Source organism: Manis pentadactyla, chromosome 4 (genome assembly GCF_030020395.1).
Source record: "Manis pentadactyla isolate mManPen7 chromosome 4, mManPen7.hap1, whole genome shotgun sequence".
NCBI classification, from domain to species: domain Eukaryota; kingdom Metazoa; phylum Chordata; class Mammalia; order Pholidota; family Manidae; genus Manis; species Manis pentadactyla.
This window is the reverse complement of record NC_080022.1, coordinates 168,731,073-168,753,382: the sequence shown is the minus strand read 5'-3', so window position 1 is coordinate 168,753,382 and position 22,310 is coordinate 168,731,073. Positions and strand designations below refer to the sequence as shown.

Below are 22,310 nucleotides of genomic sequence, written 5' to 3'. Positions count from 1 at the left end.
GCTAGTACATTCGGGGGGCGCGGTGGTAAGAAACAGCTCCATAACGTGCCCTGCTGGAAGCTCTGCTCTGTATTGTGAAGCAAGAGGAAAGTGTGGAAGTTCTAATGGCAGAGGCTTCGAGGAGTCCGGTGGGGCTCCTGTACGCATCCAGATACTGTGGTGAAATGGGGAACAGAATAATTGTGTACCTAAAGAGAACTTAAGACTCCCACAGGGGAAGGAAATTGGATCAGAAACCCTTTCCACTTATTTTTCAAAGTTACCTTCCGGTGATTCTCCAGGAGAATACAGATTCCAATTTCTTGTGACACAGAACAAAAACTTGGCCCCTCTCTTGGAATCTTTATCTCTTCCGTAAGCGGAAGTCCTGAGTTTTAGATCAGGTCAGACCCTACAGGACAAAACAGTCCTGTTGTAGGGTCCTGGAAGACAGAGAATATGGTTTGACCATATTCTCTTTTATATTTATATATAGAGAGGATAGTCTTGTATCGTCCCTTTCACACTACTGCAGCAAATAGCTCCATGCACTAAAGCCACTTGCTAAGTGGAAAAATGTGTACTTCCGTTTTAGGGGACATGCCTTAACCAATTCTTCCTTAACTGTTCCCCAGAACATGCCTTGACCAATTCTTCCTTAACTGTCCCCATTCCCCCTAGGGCTAGGGGATGGATAACAGGAGTTTTAAATCATGACTGGCATAAACTCATTAAAGTTTCTTCTTCATAACACTGTATCTGTAACTGAAGGTGGGCGAGAATGGTAAAGGAAGAAAACAGACAAGCTTTGTTGTTCATCCATATGAAGTTACCCTTCTGGATAGTTAGGGTGTTAGCTCACCTCTTTATTAAGTTTACATCACAAGAGAATAACAATCAAGTCAGCAGATAATTACTCAGTGTGTCTTTGAGCAATATAGCGAGACGTTGGAAAATACCCCAGAATAGGGGAGGATGGCTCAACGTAAAGCTTTTGGCAGTTTGTCGTGAATTCTTGGTGAGTGAGGGAACTAGCCAGGACAGGGGGTGACTCAGAAGGGGGAAAGTCTGTCTCCTGGAGCCAAAAAACTTGGAGAAATTATTCCACCCATAGAACTATTTTAAAGGAGATCGATGAAAGATTAAAATCCAGCTGTAGTGGTATGAACCCAGCAGTTTTATGGGATTGCAGCATCCATATCTGCAGGTCCATATGCCAAGCCTACCCACATCACTTCCTCCTACAACCATTCTGAATTGAGGTCAGAAGAGGGGAAGGTGAAATAAGATAATATCACAATTTCTTTTTTAGAAGTTTTGGGTCTTGCTCTTGTGTATCATTTTTTAAAAAAAAGATCTATTTGCATTTTCTATTCGATAAACTTGAAAGTTGTCTTACTCTTGTTTCGGGCTTGTACCATATATCTCTATGTCTCCAGTCCCTCAACCCTAGTCCAGAGGACCCCAAAGACTCTGCTTTGAAGACAAGCTGCTTTGATGATCTTCTCACTTTGGAATCTACATTCCACATCTACACCCTTGTAGTTCCTCTCCAAGTATTTTCAAGCTGGCCCGATGACAGTATAATAGAATTCCTGTACATACAACCTACATGTAGGATGATAATAGCTTTTCTTCCTGGCACACGTTAAGGATTTCCTTATGATAAATTCTTTAAAGAAAAACACCAAAAGACATTTCATGCAAAGTGAAATCATATTTCTGCTAATTACAGTAATGTTTGATTTTTAGAAGAGCAAGTAGGAGGGGTTGGGATAAGAAATTAAGTCATTAATTGTGGTTTTGTTGAAATGGTTCATAGTTTTAAAGGTTCGAGTGTTTCTACTTTTAGAGGAGTTAAGCATCAGCAGATGGACTTAGCAGGTTGCAGAGCCAGAGGGGCAGGGGGAGTTATAGAGGTGAGCTGGTGGAAATGGTCATCTTGAGTCTTGAGTGATCAGTTAGGATTTCCATCATCCTCAGCCTGGTGACTCTGAAATGCCCTTGGGTGTTAAGGACACAGCACAGTGAGGTTGGGAAGGCATTAGGGAAGCAGGAAACAGATGGAAAGGCTAGTTAGGAGGCCTTGGTCAGCAGCTGCAGGAAGGAGAGGCTGGCATATAGGGCACAGAGGTGAGGGAGGGTATCTGGGTCCCACAGGTACTGGGGGCCTGATCTCTGCACTTCCAGGCCACTCAGTCCCACTAGGGCCTCTGTGAGAGTCAGGTCCTCTTCTCCAAGGGAGGCGAGCAGCTCAGGTTGCAGGGGGAAAACACCCTCTTTATCATGTAGGAAATTCTGTTCCATTATACTCTCCACCTGGAAGGAACCAAAATAACATGAAAAGAAAGAACTAGAAACCTCTCTTCGTTTCTCCTAACTCATAAAAACTACAAAGAGGGCTACCTTTCTCTTTTTATAACTCCTTTCATTACATTACATTACATCACAACTCCATTTGGGCCTTTTAACAACCCTGTACAGTGGGCAGCTCATTTATTTTTAGCTCTATTTTGCAGAGGAGTGAATTGAAGCAGACTCAGAGACATTAAAAGATTTGCTCTCTCTTCTCTCAAGATCAGGCTGTTAAACCCAGATAATTGGCCAGAAATTTATTCTCTTACCTCTAGTTGTGAAATAAGAAAAAAGGAAGAAACATGGAGAGAAATGAGAAGGGGGCATGAGCTCCTGGAACAAGACAGAGGCCCCCTAGGATGGTCTGTCATTAGGCTAAATCTGTATCTTTCCACTGGTTCTAGCTGACTCCCTCCCAAACTCCCCCGAGCATCTGCCACTTTTTCTCACCAGCTTTAGCTCTATCGGTAGGATCTTTTTCTCCGTGGATTTTACCAGCAGCTTCTGTTGGGCTTCACTTAGCTCTGGAGAAAAAGCAGAGAAGGAGATGTGTGTTTTTGGTACAAAGAGGACTACAGACTCCAGATGGGGTACATCCATAATTGTAGCATTAATGAATTCATACATTTATCCATGGTTGAACACCTGCTCCATGCCAGGCCCCTTTGCTAGGTGTGTTAGGGAAAAATCATACTGTCTTCACTCAAAGAACATGCAGGCTGGTGGAGAAGACAAAGTATGTGCAATACAGTACAAGGTGTTAAGGAAGCCATAGCTGAGGGCTCTGCTTTGGCCCTGGTGTTTGAGGGTAGGTGTCTTAAGGGAACTATTATCTCAGCTAACATCGGAAGACCAAAAAGTTTTTCTAAGTGGGAGACTGCTTCATGCAGAGGGAAAATCAAAAGATGTGCTCTCTGAAATTAAAGTTAACAAATATCAATATAAGAGTGGTGATCTTAGTTGTATGTTGAAGTTTTAAATATGTGGCTGATTAAACCAGGGTTATTTCCTAACCTTTATTAGCATGATTAGGCCATCTTCTCACATTATCCAAGGTGACCACGTCAATCCTTAGGAATGAAACCTATTTTGTAAAATGTAGATATAAACTACTTAACTGTAGTATAGTTTGTCTGGCATTCATTCATTCATATACTTGGGAATTCATTCAGTGATTCATTCCTATCACTAAAAAGGTGTATGAATGAAGACCTTATTCCTCACTTACCTGTTAGAGCCCCAAGGAAATAGAGGACCGCACCCATAGTCTCCTTTGATCGTAGGACATCTTTTGGGAGTGCCTCCAGGGTCACTTCATGTCCTTTGTCCAAAGCCCCCTCGAGCTGTGGGGAAAGGTGGGTAACTATTTAAGATGAACATCGGTGAGGAGCCCAGCACCATGCCTGGTACATAACAATCCCTGAAGATGCGCTGTCTCCCATTTTCTTGTTTCTTTTTCAAGGTATCAAGTCCTGAAAAGCATCAAACTCCTGAACTCCTTAGTCCCTGAGCCCTGACTCTGCAAAGAAAAGGTTTCAGCCCCCTTCCAAGAGAGGGCTCCACTGGCCTGCTGCCTACCCTCTGTCCATCAGGAAGGAGCATGTGCTTAGGGGGAACCCGAGCTGTTTGCCCACTTCCAGAGGCACCAAGCAAGCAGGAGCAGCCTGGCAGGACGTGGCCTGTCTTGAGGAAGCACACGCTGTAGATTCCCCTGGCCCTGTCCCCTTCCCGTCAGTGTCTGGGTGCCCGTCAGTGTCTGGGTTCTTACCAGCTGTACTCCCACACACACCTCCCCCAAAGCCTCCCTTCTCCCAAGCCCCACCCTTCCCTGGGGCCTCACACTGAGCTCCACATCTTGTAGCTCCTTTTTCTTCCCTAGGAGTTTGCTGAGGCAGGTGAGCAAGGAGCTTTGCCCTACTCGGCTCAGCTTCTCCACTTCTTCGGTCTCTCTTTGAACCTCTTCTTTTAGTGTCGTGAAGTCCGTCGGGGCCTCCCCTATGGGCACAGTAAATGTCGCAAACAAACCGCCCTCCGTCTGGTCCCCCCCAACGGCTGGCCTTGTCCATGCAGGGTTCCTTCACCCAGGCCTTCTCAGGTCCCCCTGCTCTGCTCCCAGCTTGATCTTGGCCTCTCTTTCTGTTTTTTTGACCAAAGGAATATGGTTAGGAAGTTACCCACCCGCCCTGTCTTGAGGTGTTGGGGGAGGTGGTTTGGGGCGAGGGGATGGACCAGGACCCATGTTATCATCTAAGGCAGCAGTTAATTCCCCTGAGATCCCAAGCACCATTCCGTATCAGTAGACAGCTGACTTCCCTTTCTCTAAGACTCCAGTGCAAAGTTGAGAAGGAAGGTCTATTTCCCCCTCTCATGAGTTAGTTGACAAGAAGAATGACGTTGGTGACTGAGAGGAGACGGGGATGGCTGGGTCTATATCCAGGCATGTGGGTAGATGAGGGATAGCTTGAACCTTGGCCTGACCCTCCAGGGAACTGGGATCCTAAGAACACATCCAGTCTGCTTTGGGAAGAGTGACTTTCTGGAAGTGGCTCCAATCCCCAGGACCTGGGACTCAGCGTTGGTCTCCTTCTGGTCCCTGGTGCTTCTCCCACTGCCTTCATGACGAAGTCTTGGGAGGGACTCACAGAATTCCTTACCAACATCAGACACCAGGAAAACTGAGGAAAAAAAACCATAAAAGAATGTAATCCTCCACGACAGTGACCACACCCAGGGGATGAGACATGAGTGGGGATCAGGAAATCTGTCTCCTGGGATACCCCAACCATCCTGAGGATACTCTTGCTCCCCTTGTGGGAGGCAGCAGTAGGTCAGGAGAGAAGCTAATGCAGTCTGAAAAGGGGCACCTGGATTGGGTTGGCGTCACTGTGACTCATGGGCCCCCACCCCAGGTGGTGTGCGACAGAACTACAGGTAACGTGTGACGGGTTATAGCTACAAAAGGCCCTCGAGGGCCTGGGTGTCTTTCCCAAAGACTTTCCCCTTCCACTGCTTTTTCCTAAGCTATTGGAATTTCTGCCACGTTTCAGGGACAATGGTTGGCTGAGACCTGCTCTGCCATGTTCCCTGTCATTTCCTCCAAGAAGGGAAGAAAAAGATTAGCGTGTTCAAATTCTGAGTCAAGAAAGTTGCGGTGAAATGACAGGAAACACTTATGGGTGAACTTCTCTTCTGGCTTTTCTGAAGACAAATAATGCACATATGTCAGCATAAAACCTATTTGTGCCTTTTTATCTAGCTGCAGTTGTCAAGGCAGCTTATCAGAGATCATTACAAAAACACATGGCAGTTACTTTAGCTCACCCGCCCCCTACAACTGGGAACACACACCACCTCCAAGTCTTATTTGTGCTTCCAATTGTGCCTTCTGGTCTCTGTCTTTTTGTTTCTCTCTCTCTCTCTCTCTCGGGCAGTATTTATATGCCTCTATCTGTCTTTTCTAAAGTTACATAGATATTTCTAGGGACTTGGGAAACAAAACCAGGGGTGCCTTGGGGAATTATGGCATACATTTTTAGGGGCTGTAGGATTTTAGCAGGGAATGTGGGGAGCAGGAAGTGATCTCTTACCTACAGGAGGGAAGGTTTGCATGTCGTCATTGTAGATATGTGGAATATCTGTAAGCAGCGAGAGGAGGAGAGCAGGAGACCTTTAGGAGCTGCCCCACCTTTCCTTCTCCAGTCTCAAGTTCGTGGGCTCTGCTAAGCACTAGGGCCCTACCCTTAAATGCCTCCCCCAGTCCCCTGCTCTACTTCTTTTGCTGAAAGTTATCTTTTCTTCCTCTGTAACTCCTTTTCTATAACACTATTTTCTACCATGCATTCTAGTACAGGCACTGCATCTGTTTCCTCCACTGGCTGCAGACTGGAGGGCAGAGGCTATGCTTTTTTATCTCTGTGCCCTCTTCCCCTCACTGACATAGTGCTGAGCACACAGGAGGTGTTCAGAGCCCAGGGGTCCCTTTACTGCCTCTCTAGAGCAGCCTCTGCTGTTCTGTCCCTCGTACCTGGACCACATTACAATACGCCTCTTCACTCCTTTCCTGACATCTTCACTCATTCCCTGATGCCTTAGAATGCTGTGGGTAATTCTTGTTTTGAGGGGAACACACGCTGATGTCTGCTCACCCCATTCATTTTTGCCTTTGACCATCAGCTGTCTTACTCGAAAGGCCAGGATGCAGCCCTTGGGAATGGTTACAGCCTCCTTGTGGTTTATGGATCCCTAGGATTAGATAATAAGGATTTGTGAATCTTCAGAGCTTCTAAGTATGAGTCATTGGGAGTGGGTGGTGGCGGAGTGGTGCGGGGCAGGCCTAAGCACCTTTGGGGAGATCAGAAGTTGGGACCCCTCCACTGGTGTCCCTGACAGCCTTTCCACCCAGTGTGGACTCTGTGGAGTGAGCTTCAAAGAAGCTCTTCTGCTCATTTCCACTGATCATCCCTCTAATATAGGTGTATCTCTCTCTTCCTGTTTCAGACACATGAAGGAACTGGGCAGACCTGCTCCATCACCTGCCTGGACTCCTTGTCCCACCTTAGAGCTTCCATCCAGGCCCTGGTTCCTTCTTCCTCTTCACCGTCTGTCCCATGCTCACCTCCTTCGGGAAGTCTTTCATGACTAATCCCTACTCCCAGTTTCAACTCACTCCTTGAATATTTATACAAAACAGGTACAGGTATGTAGAGCATTACTTATTTACATTGAGTTTTCCAAGCCTGTGTCCTTTAGGCTTTAACCTCTGTGTCTCCTCCACAAGACTGAGAACTTTGTGAGAACTTTGTGAGAGCAAGGACGTCTCTCCTGCACAATGGGAGCACCATGAGGGGAAACCAATGGCTAAGAGTTTGCCCCTTCCCTGAAAGCTCCCTGTGGCATCTGGCAGAGGGATCTGCCCATGCTGGGTGCCACTGAGCAGAGAGAGCATTGTGTCTGGCCACCTGGGGCCTGGATCGTGAGGAGCAGGGAGAAGGAGTGGGTTCACTTCAGTGGGCACTGATCAGGCAAAGTTAACCCAGCCTCCGAGGGTTATGTGTGTATGTGAATATGTGCATGTGTCGGTGTGTGTTTGGAGCAAACCTGTAGCCCTAATGGGGCGAAGAATGGGAGGGAGAAACAACCCGCTGCTTTGCCGGCTCTCTCCAGAGTGACCTCCTGTACCGTCTCCACCACCTCCATCACCACGTACAGGTTCTCTCCTCGAGTCTGCATCTCCTTCAGGAACGGGTGCTCTGCTGCCAGCTTCCTGTGGTAGGAGAAATATGAGGGGGTTGCTCAGCGCCCCTCGAACCGGGGCCATGCCTCGCTCTGCTGTCATTCGCAGGAGCTGGGCCTGGCGGGGTCAGGGACTGTGGGGTAAGACTGAGGCTGAAACCCAGACCCGCTCACGCACAGGGCAGCTGCCGAGTCTGCCTGCCACACCTATAAAGTGAGGATAATGACACCTGCCTCCAGGGTGTTGAGGGAGAAACTAGGTGCCTCTCTGGCCCAGCACCTGGTGCAGAACGGGGCCTTGCGGTCGCTTCATTCTGTCTTTTCATGGGGCCCTGCCGTGGACTCCCCGCTCCTTCCTCCCTTCCAAGCCCTGTTCATCTCTTCCGGGGCCCTTCGTCTTCATCTCTCACCCTCTCTCTTGTGGTCCACACCAGTTTCTGCTCTCCACTTGCTGACATATGCAAACATGTCTTTTGATCATGCTACTCCCTCAAGTTACCATTCTGCTCCTTTCCTTCACTGCACTGGCAAATATCTCAAAAGACACACCCATACCCTCTGCTTGTACTTGCTCAGTGTCCATGCCTAAATTCTTAAAAATTTGGCCTCTATTTCCACTCCTCGACTGAAACCACAATGACCTCCCACCCACCAAACTCAAAGACCTTCCTTAACTCTGCGCCATGTCGGGCCCTGCTGCTCCGTGGGACACTGTCTCCTGGTTTGGGATCACACTGTGCCATCCTGTTTCTGCTCTTACCTTTCTGGCTTCTGAATCCTACCCATTCTGTCTGTATTTCATCTTCTAGTTTCCTCGGTCCCCTAAGAGTTTATGTCCTTAAGATACTGTTCTCAGTTCTCTGCTTTCTGCACTTCCTCCAACAGCTCTCCCCCATTCCTTTCGTTTTAATCTTTATGTTGCTCATTCCACAGGATTCTTTACCTTGACTTCCCACCTAAGCTCCAAACCCTCATTTCCAATTACCTTTAAAATTTTTTAATTGCAATGTAATTGATATTTGACATCGTATTGTTTTAGGTGAACAACATGATTTGATATAGGTATAAATTGAGAAATGATCACCACAGTAAGTTCAGTTAACATCCATCACCCCACATAGTTACAAAACTTTTTTTCCTGTTGGATGGGAACTTTGAGGGTCTACTCTCTTAGCAAGTATACCCTACGGTGCTGTTAACTATAGTCATTCCTGGTGCCTGCTGAACGCTCTCAGCTGATGTCTCAGTGGAGACACAAATTCAAAATGTCCAAGAAGAACTCACAATCTTTCTCTCCAGATCTGCTTCTGAACTCTGTCTTCCTGTTTCTATTAGCATCATTGCTTGGGTCAAATCTCAGAGTCATCTTTTTAAAAAAAAATCTGATATACCTGATTCATTTATTTTAATAAAAATTGTATATCTTTAAGGCATACAAAGTGTTTTGATATACATACAGAAATGTAATTACTACAGTCAAGCTAATTAACATATCCATCTCTCACATAGTTACCATTTTTTGTGTATAGTGAGAGCTCCTGAAATCTCCTGTCTTAGCAAATTTCCAGTATACAGTATAGAATTATTAACATAGCTGTCACGCTGTGTGTTACAAGTCTATCAGAGTCCTCTTTGACAAAGCTCTCCCCTCCCTGCAGTCAGCTGCCAAGTCCGGTCCATTCTGCCTCCTCAGAGGCTTCTCATTTGTTCTTCCTCTTCAGTCTGACTGCTGTTCCCAGTTTGGGTCCTCATTTTCCATCTCTGATGGACAGGGGCTCAGTGTCCTGCCTGGTCTGCCTGCTTCAAACTCCTACCCCTCATCCTCTTCCTCCATCTGGCCAGATTCATCTCTGACATTTCAGAGCACTGCTAGGCTCTCCCTGGTGCCTACAGAATAGTTCCAGGTGCCTGACCAGGCGCCTGGGTCCTCCATGGTCTGGGCTCACCCTACATCTCCCACTGTTTCATTCATATCTCTTCTGCTCCTGCCAAACCAGCTATTCATGCTCTCCATAGGTTCTGAGATTTCTCACCTGTGCGCGTTTGTAAGGTCTTTCTCCCAGCCTTGCATGTACGATTTCTATTCATTTTTCAAGGCCTAGATCATGGGCTGCCTCCTCTGCGAAGTCTTCCTTCATTTCCCCAGCCAGAAGACACTCTGACCTGCCACAATACTCAGGCAAAGCCCTCCTGTGGCACTAAGCACTTCTTGCCTTGGATCATAGTTACTGTTGCACATATTCTCACACTTCTGATGGCAAGGTTCTTGGATAAAGATGTTTTAGTGCACCCCCAGCACCTAGCACGGTGCTTTGCACTCAGTGGGGCTACATAAATGTTTACTGGATGACTTTCCAAGCACCCCGGCCCTTTCTTCCTGCCTCCCATCCTCACCTCCTTTCAATCACTACTTAACTGCTTAAAAGTCATTTCCCCTATCAAGTCAAACATCTGAGGTGCCGCAATGACATGGCTTCTGCCACCCTTTGTGTGCTGGGGCAGCATGGCCGAGGACTGCTGGGTATGTGTATGGGGCTGGGCAGATGGCTTCATTTATGGGAGCAGAACACTGTGCTCAAGCTTCAGTAAGGAGCAATGAAGACCCCTTCCCTTTTTAGTGTATTTCATAGAGTCTTAGGGCATGAAGGAACCCTAGGGGTTTTCATTTAACCCCATCATTTTTCAGGAAAGAAAACTAAAGTTGCAAAAAGAAATAGTGACTTTTCCCTGGCCACACAGTAAGTTAATGTGAACACACTCACCCTCGTGTGTGTGTGACAGTGGGGAGGTGGTACTGGAGGTAGTAGAAGGACAGGGGTAGTGGGTGGTTAGGAAGTGGCCTGGATGCACCCACAGGTCATTCAAGAGCTCCCCTGTGGTGACCACATAGGTGAAGGTCAAGGCAGGAGGCCCTTCCCTTTAACTCAGAGCCCAAAGCACCTTACCACAGACCCCCCTCCCCATCCAGGTGGCCTGCAGCCCCGCCCACTCTCACCTCTCCTGGTGCAAGGTCTCCAGAGCCTTGGGAGCCACGCTGAGGGTCTGCACCTCCAGGGTGCTGCTCCGGGACAGCCCTGCCGTCCCCGTCACCTTGACTGTCTTTGGCACATCCACCTCTCCCTCTACTCGGGCATCCAGCATATTCTTAAAGCTAAAGTTCCCAGAGTCTGTTGGATCTGCAGGCGGGAGAAGACAGCGGGGGTAGGCTGAGAGGCATCCTTCCTCTCCTGCCCCCTCGGAGGACTTTGGGCTACATGACACCTAACAGAGGTGTAGAGGGGGCTTCACGTTCTTCTCATAGGCCAGCACCTGCCCCCGCCCTCGGTGCCCAACTCTACTCCTGAGGCTGACCTGAAGGCGAGCTGCCGGGTTCGAGCACATCCAGGAGGGTGTAGTCAGTGCGCACATACCGGGCGCCCCAGAAGAGCGTGCTCTTCCTCTTCCTCAGCACCAGGCAGAAGGGGTGGAAGCGCTTGAAGTCGATGAGGCTGTCAAGGGGCGTCAGGTCCCCTCGAGGGTTTAGCTGTCTGGCCAGTGCCCGGGTGACATTTTCAAACATGGTCATTGTCTCTGTGGGGGCAGGGGAAGAGGAGTGACAAGTGGGGGTGCCAGAACATGGTAAGGGCCCTGCAGAGAGAGGTCATGCAGCCCTGGGGGACAGGGCACCCTTCAAGATGCCTGGAATTCTCAGAATGTCAGAGCTGGAAGGAAACAGGAGTTTTCATATTGTGATGACAAAATGAGGCCTTGAGCACTAAAACAACTTGCCTGAAGTCACACGGCTGGACTGAGAAGCCAGATGCACCCCACTTTTTTTGACAAGGGCTCTTTTCTCATTCCACACTCATCTTCTTCAGACTTGGAGCCTGGCTGGAGCATTTCATGAGCGGCGGAAGAAAAGCCCGTCTCATACAGCTGTGCCCACCTGTCTTTCCCAGAGAACAGTGGCATCTGGGACCTGGGGACCCCACGGTGGGCAGCCACTGCTGGTGCCGAGGGTCTGGGGAGGAGTTCACCTGCCCAGCTGCCCGCTCTTTGGGGGTGGGTGGGTCACATCCCTGTACTCTTCCTTCCACTGTGCCCTCCTCCTGGCTCGTGGTGTGAGCTGACGCGTGTCCCTCTAGGTACTGCCCGGGAGAGGCAGGCATTTTGGTGCTCTTTGCCTCTGCTCCCTCTATTTATAATGCTCCCTCTCAATCTAAAGAATCTTTATTCATCCTTTAAAACTTAATTCAGGTCACCTCCTCTGTGACCTCCTTCCCTCTCCCCTTCACGCAGCTAGTGACTCCATCCTGTGTCCCTAAAGCACATCATACATGCCCTTCTCAAACACCTGCAAGCTCCCGTGGTTATGGTCTGTTCACCTGACTCTCTTGCTACTCAGCTGTGACTCCCAGGGGGCAGGAAATGGGTCTTAGTCATCTCTGTAGCATCAGCACCAAGCACAGTGCCTGGCACAGACTTGGAGCTTGGCAAATGCGTGGGGAAAGAATGAATGAACAAATGAGGGGATAAATGTGGCTCTGGGAGACATCCACTGGGGTGAGGCCCTGGAGAACCTGGGACACATGAGATCTTGAGGTTCACAGTCTCAGGGCTCTGTCTTTGAGGCTCAAGTCCAGGTGCTCTGGCTGCGCAGCTAGCTGGGACAGCCAAATTACCCACTGGGTGCAAGGGACACACCGGCTGGCCTGAAACCTCCTCACCTCCGCTGTGGGTGCCTCACGGAGTCAGGGATGCAGGAGGCACTCACAGAGATGCATAAGGCTGTTCTGCCAAGCACATGAGCTCCAACGGGCCTTTTTCACCTTTCATTCCTGAGAGGGCCAGGATAGGCCTGGAGAACCTCCAGGGGCCAGCCAGATGAAACTGGGAAGGGCTTGGTGACTACTGTCTCCTTACCAGAGAGGTGCTCATGGGCCACCTGCCCTTTTCTCCCTAAGGCCTATCAATATACTGAGCCCATTGGGTTCTAGGGAACTCCTAGGCCCTTCTCATCCCACTCATGCTCTGTTCAGCCCTAGAACACCCCATGCCTCCTCTGCTGTCATCAAGTTCTTACCGGGGAGTAGCGCTAGGTCCCTGTTGGCAGCGGGGTCCGGGATGAGGGCCCAGGGCTCACTTGGTCTGTAGGTTGAGAGAGTGACTGTCCTTCACCAGGACAGGCTGCTGCTTTATGCCTCTGAGGAGGAAAGGATGTTGGCCTCCAGGGACCCCGCCTGCCCCAGTGACCCCACCCCCTCCTGCTGCACTTCCAGGAGAACAGCATCAACCTGTTCCACGTGTGCCCTGCCCCAGGCCCCGGGCCCTGGTCTCCTGGGGAGCTGCCATGCAGATGCCAGCATGGGGTGGGGGGGGGGAGCCAGGGCCCAGAGACAGGTGGCAACTGAAGGTTAGCTTGATGGGTTGAGAGGAGAGGAAGGCAGGCACCATCGGGAGAGAGCCTATGGAAGGAGGCAGCAGAGCAGGTGTGTGTGTGTGTGTGTGTGTGTGTGTGTGTGTGTGTGTGTGTGAGAGGAGGGGAGGCATCTTCTGCCACCATCATGGTCATCAGGAAGCCTCCAGAATTTGTGATGAAACCTTGTGGGTGTGATAAGGGGATGAGAAATCCCGTGTATCTGCAGATTCCGCAGAGAGCAGAGCAGCTGAAAAGTTGTCCATCTTTCTGCTGGTCAGCCTGCATGTTAGCACCTTGCTCCATTTGTTTTAGCTACATATACGTATCTACAGTACAGCTTGGCACGTATGTCTGCATGGGCAGAGGTGGAGATAGACCAAATGGTTTCCTGTTGTTTCATGTTCAGTGTCTCTGCTCCTCGTAGAATATTGTACACACACACACACCACACTTCTAGAGCAGAGTTAGTAGGAAAGCCTAAATGCACATCTGCTGTGGGACTTGAGTCATCTCACTGTAGGTCCCTCAGGTCTTGCTCATATTTAAGTCCTTGCCTGGAAGGAATTTTAAAGGGGACTTCAAACACATGGTCAGGTCTCTAGATGACAAGTTCAGACATTTAAAAATCCTGTAGTGTTGGGATATGTGTCTATGTCTGTGTGTGCGTCTAACCTGAATACAACTGAGCCTTCTGCCCTCACCTTGAGGCTCTCCTCTGTGTCACTTTTTGAAACTGAAATGCAAACTTGAAGGCCATGGAAAATAAGTCAAGGTCTTTACTGGAGGTTTTCTTGGGCTGATGGTGAATGGGGGGATTAGACGACATCACACTCAGCAAAACTCCCTAAAAACTCTGTTATTCTGCCTGTCTCCAAAGCCTCACTCGCTATGACAGCTGCTCCCAAATCTCTCTACTCCTTAAAACAAAACAAGACCTTGCCTTCCCTGGGTCTCTGGTTCCTGCCCTTTGGCTCACCCCCCTCCCAAACCGCCCCAGGCCCTTCTTGTGTAGCTCTGTAAGATTTCCTCCTTTGACAGCTCTAACCAAGGGCTTGGGTGTGTGGGAAGCTTGTCATTAGTCATTTGGTCCTGTCAAGGGCACGGTATACAGGAATATGTTGTATGTGTTATATTCTTTCCATCTTTACCTGTTTTCCTGGTTCCTCTGGGAGTTCCATCTCTTCTCCGTGGCTCTTAATCACTGATGTGACGTCACTGCAATCCAGCATGTGGTCCTGGGCTGTGCAGTCTCCTGGGCCTTAATCAGCTCCAAAGAAGGCTGAGCTCCGCACCCCCACCAGCCCGCCATTGCCTCAGTCAGGTTTTTGGGTTTCTTCCTAGTGTCTACCCTCTTCCCACTGGCTGCAGGCTAAGGTTCCCAGTCCAGCTTGTCCTCCAAAAATCTAGAGAACAGTGGTTTTGAGAAGCCACACATGTATCTGCTTGCTCTGACCCCAGAAGTCCATCTAGCCAGCCTCCTTTCCTATAACCCAGAGGCCTTGCTCCTTTCATGTCTCCTGCCCTCCTTCATTCACTCTGAACCCTGCCAGGCCCGTCCTCATTCTCCTTGTGCCACCCACATCCCACCTCCTCACCATTGCCCCATCCCCCAAAGTGCCTAATAGTTTTCCAAGCAGGAGGCCTTAAGAGTTCAAGGCAGAGAGAAGACATAAGGGCTTGTGGGGTCAGCCAGATTGAAGGTCTTGTGCTTTTGGAATAAAAATATCCATGTCAGGCTAGTCCTTGTGCTGCTCCTCCTACCCATCCAGGATACCCTGTCTTTTTGTCACCTACCTACACACCACCCCCATAGTTTTAGGGATAATCTACAGAATCCCTTCAGGGTCCAGAGATTCCTTCTCCTGAGTCCTTCTGTAAATTCAGGAGAATCTGGGGCATAATTTAAATTGCTCTGGAAGAGATGTAAGTTAGAGTAATGTGTAAGAACTCTAGGTCAATTAAAAGTGATTTATTGAAACAGGAGGCTGGGTGGCTCATGGTGGTGATGCAGGTGGCAGGATTTGCTCTCTATCTCCCTCTGGTGGGCAATTGAGGGAGGTGATGGGAGATAATCACCCCTGATCTGCGCCCCACGCTTGTGATTTGCGCGTGGTTACTAGGAGATGAGGATCCAGGAAGGGAACTGATTTAAGGGAGGAAGCCCCAGCCCTCTGTTCTCTGGGAGCCTGAACACCTCTCTGCCTCCACAGGGCGACCTGCAGACACTGCAGACACTGCAGACACTGCAGACACACAGACACATGGGGATGTTGTCTTCTTACCCATTTTTCCTTTTTGTTATTGTTGATTTTCTCCTCAGGAAAGGGACAAAAAAGAAAGGGAGAGGGGTAGGCTACTGTAGTTCACAAGGGTGGCAGGCATCGATCCTGGCAAGAATAGGGAGCAGCTGGCACACTGGGAGTTATGAGGGCAATGAGAAGGTTCAGGAATGCACTTGGATATGGAGCCCACTTACGGAGTGCAGGACAGCTGGAGCATTTGAGGGAAGTGTTCTATTCCTAGACCTTCTCTGAGTAAAAGGATGTGGATCAGCTAGGGAGGAAGACAGGCTGGAGTTGGGGCATGACTGCTTGGTGAAGGGACAGGAAGAATGTGCCCTGAGAGCGCATGTTTTATATCTCCCATGGGAGCTTGGAAGTTTTGGGGTACAGACTGCAGACTGTGAGCTCTACTTCCATAAATTCTCCTCTCTAAATACAGTAAAACCTCTTCTCTTATCCAATAAAAAACTTGGAGGTTTCTTCCCAAAGTCCCAAATCAGCTTTGGGAATGTCTCCAAACTCCTGGCTGCCCAGGCGTTGTTCAGGGTCTCATAGCACTTGTTCAATTTGAAGTTGGGATGAAGAACTCAAGAAGTGTGTCAAACCAAGGTGTCAGTCCTCACTGCCACCAGCCCCTCCCCCTCCACCGCCAGACCTCCTACTCATCAGGCTGGTTTGGGCGAGGAGGCCACCACCACCAGCCACCAGCCTAAACCCCGAGAAGCCTCCCCTGCCAGCTGAACCTCCCATCACTCCAACTCTCCCCAAGCCCTGCAAATGCAGTTGGAGTGGGTGCTGGAGCTCCTGTCCACTTCATGGTTGATGAAAGAGAGGCTTTCTTCTTCATCTGTGATTGCTAGGCCCTCCTGATGGGACAGGGCCCCCAGATCCTTGTCAAAGAAACCGGGTCCCAGGTGGAGCCTTTGAAGCTGTTCCTCCAAGAGAACTTGGAAGTGAAGCACCTCCCCTAGGTCCATGCTGAGCTCCACTCTGCTTGCCCTAGCCCTGGCTGGGGAAGGCCAGTCCCCAGAAGATGGGGGAAGTGGCATAGAGGGCACAGAGGGGTGACGAGCAAGTCACTGTGCTCCCGGGTATAGACAGGTCCATCCCTAGTATGTCAAGGCTAAAGAGTCCCACTAGGGTCTGGGTCACCTTCAGCTCCTCACCCCAAAAGTCTCTGAGCACCTGAAGATGAAAGAGCCTGCCTCCCCCTGGAAGACATTCTAGCCTAGGACAGCCTCCATCTGCACAATAGAGAATGAACTTCATAGGATGCTTTGCATTTGTGGAACCACCAGCTTCCGAGGTAAAATTTAAAATTTCAGCCCTGCCCCCATCCTTGACATCCTCTGCCCATTAATGATAGAGTTGAGCAGAATGGACATGGATTAAGAATCTGGAGACCTGAGTTGTATAGACTGCTCTGCTAGGAGCCTGCTGTGTGGTCCTGGAGAAGTAAGTGCCTTCCCTTCTCTGGGCCAGAGTGCTCATCCATGAGTGAGGGCTGGAGCTGGAGGAGCTCCCTGGTCCCTTCTAGTGCTCAAACACAATTTTACTCTAGTTGTCCTTCTCCCTGCAACCCCCAGACCTCTCACCAGCTCCGTCTGTCATGGAAGGAATTCTTTCTCCGTGGACATGGTCAGTAGCTTCTGCTACTCAGCTCTGCAGACGTTAAAGGAGAGGAGAGGAAATGGTGTGAGGGACAGGGGCATGTTCTCTCTCCCTCCGCAGAGCAGGGCATTGTAAGGTGGCTCTGGGAACTGGGGCGTGTGTGTGTGTGTGTGTGTGTGTGTGTGTGTGTTGTGAGGGCATCGGATTCACTCTTTCACCTCCAGGAGAGGATAAGAGATTTCTGGAAGGGTATGTCCCCTTTATTTGGGAAAAGTGGGGGCTGGGGGGTTAGGTGGGTTTGCAGCTCTTGCCTTTTCCGTGGAGAAGGGGTACAACAGGGTTTGGCTTCTGATACATTCAACTTGTAGCTTGGTACCAGAGCTGGCTTCATGGGCATGCAACCTATGAAGTTACACAGGTCCCATGCTTGGTTTCATGCTCTGCTGTTGCAATCTTGAAGAATAATTCTTAATAATTTTTTAACAAGGTGCCCTGTATTTTGTAACTTGCACTGGGACCAGGAAATCATGTTGCAAGTCCTGCTTGGTACCATTGGGCCTAACCCAGGAGGCCCATCAGTCACATTAGGGACTGACGCCATCCCCACTCCCAGCTCTCACCACGCAGAGCCCCTAGCAGGTAGAGGATGTGTCCGGGTAGTGTGGGGTTGAGTTTAATTATTAGAGTCTCCTGCAGTCCTTCAGGACTGAGTGCCCAGGCCCCGCCCTTCGGACTCCCAGAACCTCTGGCTCCTTAAAGATTCAGGGCCCCATCCGTTTAGCAGAGAGATGGGAATTGGTCAGCTGGATACTCCGGAAGTTAGGGAGTTCCCTGAGCGAGGGGGACAGGTATCCCCGCTCTGAGTGGGGACTTCCCCAGGGAAGCGGCCCAGGGTCCTCTTCAGCCTAAAGAAGACTCCTTCGAGGGGTCTGAGCTCTTCCTGGTGAAGGCGGCGGGTCACAACCACTCCAGATCACGCCGGCCCCAGCCGCACTCACCCCGCCCCGTATCGACCCCACCCGAAACACCTTAGGCCCCGCCTCTCGCCCCTGGAGTGCGGCCAGAACCGCGCCGGCCCCGCCCCCGGCGCGCACAGTCCTCAGCCCCGCCCCTGACCTCCCGAACCCCGCCTTCGGGTTCCCGCACTGCCGTCTTCCGTCTGCCCAGACTCCGTCCGTGGACCGCCCCCAGCGCCCGCCCTGCGTCCCCGAGCGCCCGCAGCGTCGGCGCCTGGACCCCGGTCGTCAGTCCTTCCCGCAGCCGGGCTGTCTGCTGTTTTGGGGTCGAGCACTTTAGCGCCTGCAGCTCCTCCTCCATCTCATCCTGCAGCGCCCGAAACCCCGCGTGCTCCCGGGGAGCCGGTTCAGGCCCGGACTGAGCTTTGGGTAAAGGACAGTGATGACCAGGACCCTACTCCGCTCCACCCGCCTCGACGTGACTTTTACTCAGCGGGGCCCCCATCCCCAGGCACAGAGGCCCCCTCTGGGGCTTGGCGTCCCGGGCCCTCCCTCAGGTACCCCTTCCCTGATGAGGCAGGGTCTGGTGTGGGGTGCCCGGGGAGCTCAACTCTTTACAGTATTTTCCAAAAGACACGCACGCGTCACGGTGGGTGACTGCGGTTGACGGAGGTGGGAACAGAAGCCAGAGGACTGAGAGCCCCAAGGGGGAGATGGGAGAGAAATGAAGAGAGCAGCACTTGGCAGAGGGTGAGGGCTCCAGCCGGGGCGGAGCTGTGAAGGGACAGCACTAGCTGGGAGTCTGCAAACCCGGGTTTTGCTGGAGTGTGTACGCGGTGAGTTCCTGGACCTTTCCCATGTAGTTTCCTAAACACTGTGGAATGGGGATCGCAGTAGCAATTTAGCCTACCTCGCAGGATTGGTGTGTGGTCATAGATGGAGAAGACCTTAGAAAAGAGAAGCATGGATTTACAAAAGATGAAAATGCCATTGTTAGGGGAACTGGCTGAGGGGCAGGTATGGCTGAGAGAGGGATGTTAGGTTGCCCTAATGATGGGGAGATTCAAGGGCTGCAGGAGGCAAAGAGGGGAGCATGGATGTGGGTATGGATTGGGGGTGGGCAGAGGAAGCATCTTGGAGAATTCCCAGCTTTGAACCACACAGCAGTGGAGGGGGGGATGCAATCCCCTTCCACCCTTCCGCTGTTCTCCAGCGTGCCTTCCTTCTGCATCTCCACAGCGTCAGTCACCACACACGTACAAGTTCTCCCCATGCTTCCAAAGCTTCTTCAGCTTCCTCTGGTGGGTGGCGTAGGGCTGGCTTTGAGTGCATAGGGCCCTCTTGCTGTCCATGTCAGGCTCCTTCAGTTGCACTCCTGGGCCCACCCTTGTCTCTCATTGCCCTTCCATCAACCCATTCCCTTGGAAGAGCAGTGTGTGTGTGTGTGCCAGCCACTCTGCAATCTTCTTGGTTCTAGAGGACAGACATGCCCTTGTGCTTGTTCCCAGTCTTTGCAGGAACCTTCCCTAATGGTTCGACTCTACAAGACAAATTGCCCCTGACCCCAAAAGTGAATGAGAATTGAGGGCTGACCTCAGATATTTGTTTTAGTATAGAGACTGGGATTTTTTTTTTTTTTGTAGATAATTATTTTTTATGGAAGGGTAGTTGACACACAGTATTACATTAGTTTCAGGTGTACAACACAGTGATTCAACATTTATATACATGATAATTCTAGGTACCAGCTATCACCATACCAAGTTGTTACAATATTTTGACTATATTCCTTATGCTGTACGTTACATCCCGGTTACTTATTTATTTTACAATTGGAAGTGTGTACTTTTTTATTTTTATTTTTTGTGAGGGCATCTCTCATATTTATTGATCAAATGGTTGTTAACAACAATAAAATTCTGTATAGGGGAGTCAATGCTCAATGCACAATCAGTAATCCACCCCAAGCCTAATTTTCGTCAGTCTCCCATCTTCTGAAGCATAACGAACAAGTTCTTACATGGAGAACAAATTCTTACATAGTGAATAAGTTACATGGTGAACAGTGCAAGGGCAGTCATCACAGAAACTTCCGGTTTTGCTCATGCATTATGAACTATAAACAGTTCAAATATGAATATTCATTTGATTTTTATACGTGATTTATATGTGGATACCACATTTCTCTCTTTATTATTATTGCTTTTAATAAAATGCTGAAGTGGTAGGTAGATACAAGATAAAGGTAGAAAACATAGTTTAGTGTTGTAAGAGAGCAAACGTAGATGATCAGGTGTGTGTCTGTAGACTATGTGTTAATCCAAGCTAGACAAGGGCAATAAAACATCCACGTATGCAGAAGATTTCTCTCAGAACAGCGGGGGTGAAGTTCTAAGCCTCACCTCTGTTGATCCCCAATTTCTCACCTGATGGCCCCCCTGCGACTGTGCCTGTCTTAGGTTGTTCCTCCCTTGAGGAATCTTACGAGACTGGGATTTTTTTTAGCATTTTTAAAAGAGGAAGATAGTAATCGTCATAAGTGCAGAAATGAGTATCATGGCTGCGAAAAGATAAACTGAATTCCAGGGACCTGAGGCAGGTATGTGGGTGTGGTTGTGGTGGGAGGACATTAACTGGGGACAGAGAGACAAGAAGAGAGAAGAACCATGATCAGCTGACTCCAAGTGCAGGAGACTCCAGAGCCGTCTTCACCTGTCCAAAGGGTTGTGTCCCAGAGACATCAGGCTTGCTCTGCACAGTTCCAGGGGCTGATCTGGGACCTGTGTGAGGAAGGTACAAGGAAGTAGGCCAGCTAGAATGAGCATTTTCCAACAGTCATTCTGCATTATTTACTTCTGCCATGATATGAGGGAAACTTTCTCAAACTTGCTCCCTGTCCCTGAAAGTGGACACCAAGATTGGACCTTTTTTGTAGGCAGCTCATTGTGATTAATATTATGCATTTTGCCCATGTCCATAGGCCTCTTGGAGACAGGGAGAATCATTTGTTCACACAGGGCCATTTAGAAGACACTAAAAGGTCCTACTGCAATGCTTTTTGAGTTTTTCTGAATACTATTAATAATATCCTTTCCAGTTGTCAGGCTGTCATTTCTCACTGCTGTTACTGTATCTGTAATAAACATTTTTTGCTACTCAGATATACTGCTTTTAACCTGTTATATGCAGGAAATTGTAGGTCCAAAATTATTAGAGTGCTATGTAAAATAAGATTTTTAAAATGGGTAAAATAAATAGGCTCTGAGTGACTACTCCTATGAACAAGGTATATGAACCTTAGTCAGTGTTTGCTTTTGATGACCCCTGTGGGCTCACACATCCCCTGTGGACACCTCTGCCATCAAGCTGTCATCACCAGTACACCAACCTGTCAGGTCTCCAGAGGGCACCACAACCTCCTCATCTTTCTGTCTGCAGTGCCTGGCGTGTACTAGTCACTCATCTAAATGTTTGTCGAATGACCAAGTAGGCTTGTGGTGGCATCTGTTTGGTGGCTTGAGGCCTCATTCTGCTTTGTTTTGTGCTGCCTGGTTTGGGGCAACATTCCTCATAGACAAGTGAGGTTGCTGGTGACCGAATCCCAGAAGAATGACGTGAAACCGTTTCTCGTCAGAATCCTCCTTAGTCTAAGGGAGGAGGCACACTCCTTCCCCGGGGAATAAGCTGCCTGGGTTGCTGCTGGTTTCAGTGCCGACATCCCCTCACCCTGTAGGAGAGCTCAGTGCTGTACTTGAGATGCCCATAAGTGAGCCCCAGGTGGGAAGGGTGGGGGCCGTAACCCTCCGACGCTCCTTACCTGTCTCCCTTAGCCCCACTTACTCAATCTGCTCTCTGTTCACTTCCTTTTGTAGGTAACAAGGCTCTGTAGGTATGTCAGTCTCTGTGTCTGGGGCACATCTTTGTCTCCTCAGGTGAGTTTCCCAGAGAGAAAGGATCCCATTTCTTCTATTAGTCTGGGAGTCCCTGAGAGTTAGGTTCAGATCTCCTCCTCTGACAGGAGGCTCCCTGAGGGCAGTGTCTGCCTTCCCTGCTGCTCCAGGCTCCTGCTCCACAGGGCCGGAAGGAGCGGGTGGTGGAAGGGCTGAGTGCTGGGCATCTTCTCTCTTCCTGCCTGGCTCCTGGTGGAGCCCACTGGCTCTAGGATGCTGCACATGGATGGCAAGCCAGGGCCTGCCCCTGGCCTTGCTGGTTTCTGCCACAGAGCTGGGCCAGGTGTGTGGCTGGGCTCTCTTCGTACCTGGCAGCTTTGTTCCTGGCGGGAGAGGCTGGTCTTAATGTAGTGTGTCCCCCTCTTCCCCTGTTCCAGGCAGAAGGGCCAGAAACAAGCAGCAAAAATAAGGCCATCCAGCTGCCTTGCCGGGGGCCAGGTGGTGTCTTGGAACATGGCTCCTGTGATCTCTGGTCTCTGGCAGAGATAAAGATGGGGAAGAAACCCGTTATACCACCCTGCCCTGCCTGCCCAGCGGACAAGTACAA

At 49.8% G+C, this 22,310-nt stretch overlaps 1 protein-coding gene across 1 annotated transcript; it reads right to left on the bottom strand.

The window, feature by feature from the left end:
* Nucleotides 1-786: 786 nt before the first annotated feature.
* On the bottom strand, nucleotides 787-12,782 carry GSDMA (gasdermin A). Its single transcript, XM_036930451.2, has 11 exons — nucleotides 12,629-12,782; nucleotides 10,918-11,136; nucleotides 10,562-10,742; nucleotides 7,432-7,597; nucleotides 6,480-6,576; nucleotides 5,922-5,969; nucleotides 4,989-5,009; nucleotides 4,175-4,329; nucleotides 3,563-3,677; nucleotides 2,785-2,858; nucleotides 787-2,298 (listed from the first exon to the last, which is right to left on the bottom strand). Exons 2-11 carry the CDS (start codon nucleotides 11,129-11,131, stop codon nucleotides 2,056-2,058), a joined length of 1,314 nt encoding a protein of 437 aa, XP_036786346.2. The 5' UTR covers nucleotides 11,132-11,136; nucleotides 12,629-12,782; the 3' UTR covers nucleotides 787-2,055.
* Nucleotides 12,783-22,310: the final 9,528 nt, after the last annotated feature.

What these genes read in the sequence shown, in the direction of transcription:
- GSDMA (XM_036930451.2), bottom strand. Translation starts at nt 11,131, where the DNA reads ATGACCATGTTTGAAAATGTCACCCGGGCACTGGCCAGACAGCTAAAC. An exon ending in ACCCGGCAGCTCGCCTTCAG is followed by an intron (nt 10,743 to 10,917) that starts GTCAGCCTCAGG and finishes TCCCGCCTGCAG; the next exon opens with ATCCAACAGACTCTGGGAAC. An exon ending in TTTCCTGGTGTCTGATGTTG is followed by an intron (nt 4,330 to 4,988) that starts GTAAGGAATTCT and finishes CTGTGCCCATAG; the next exon opens with GGGAGGCCCCGACGGACTTC.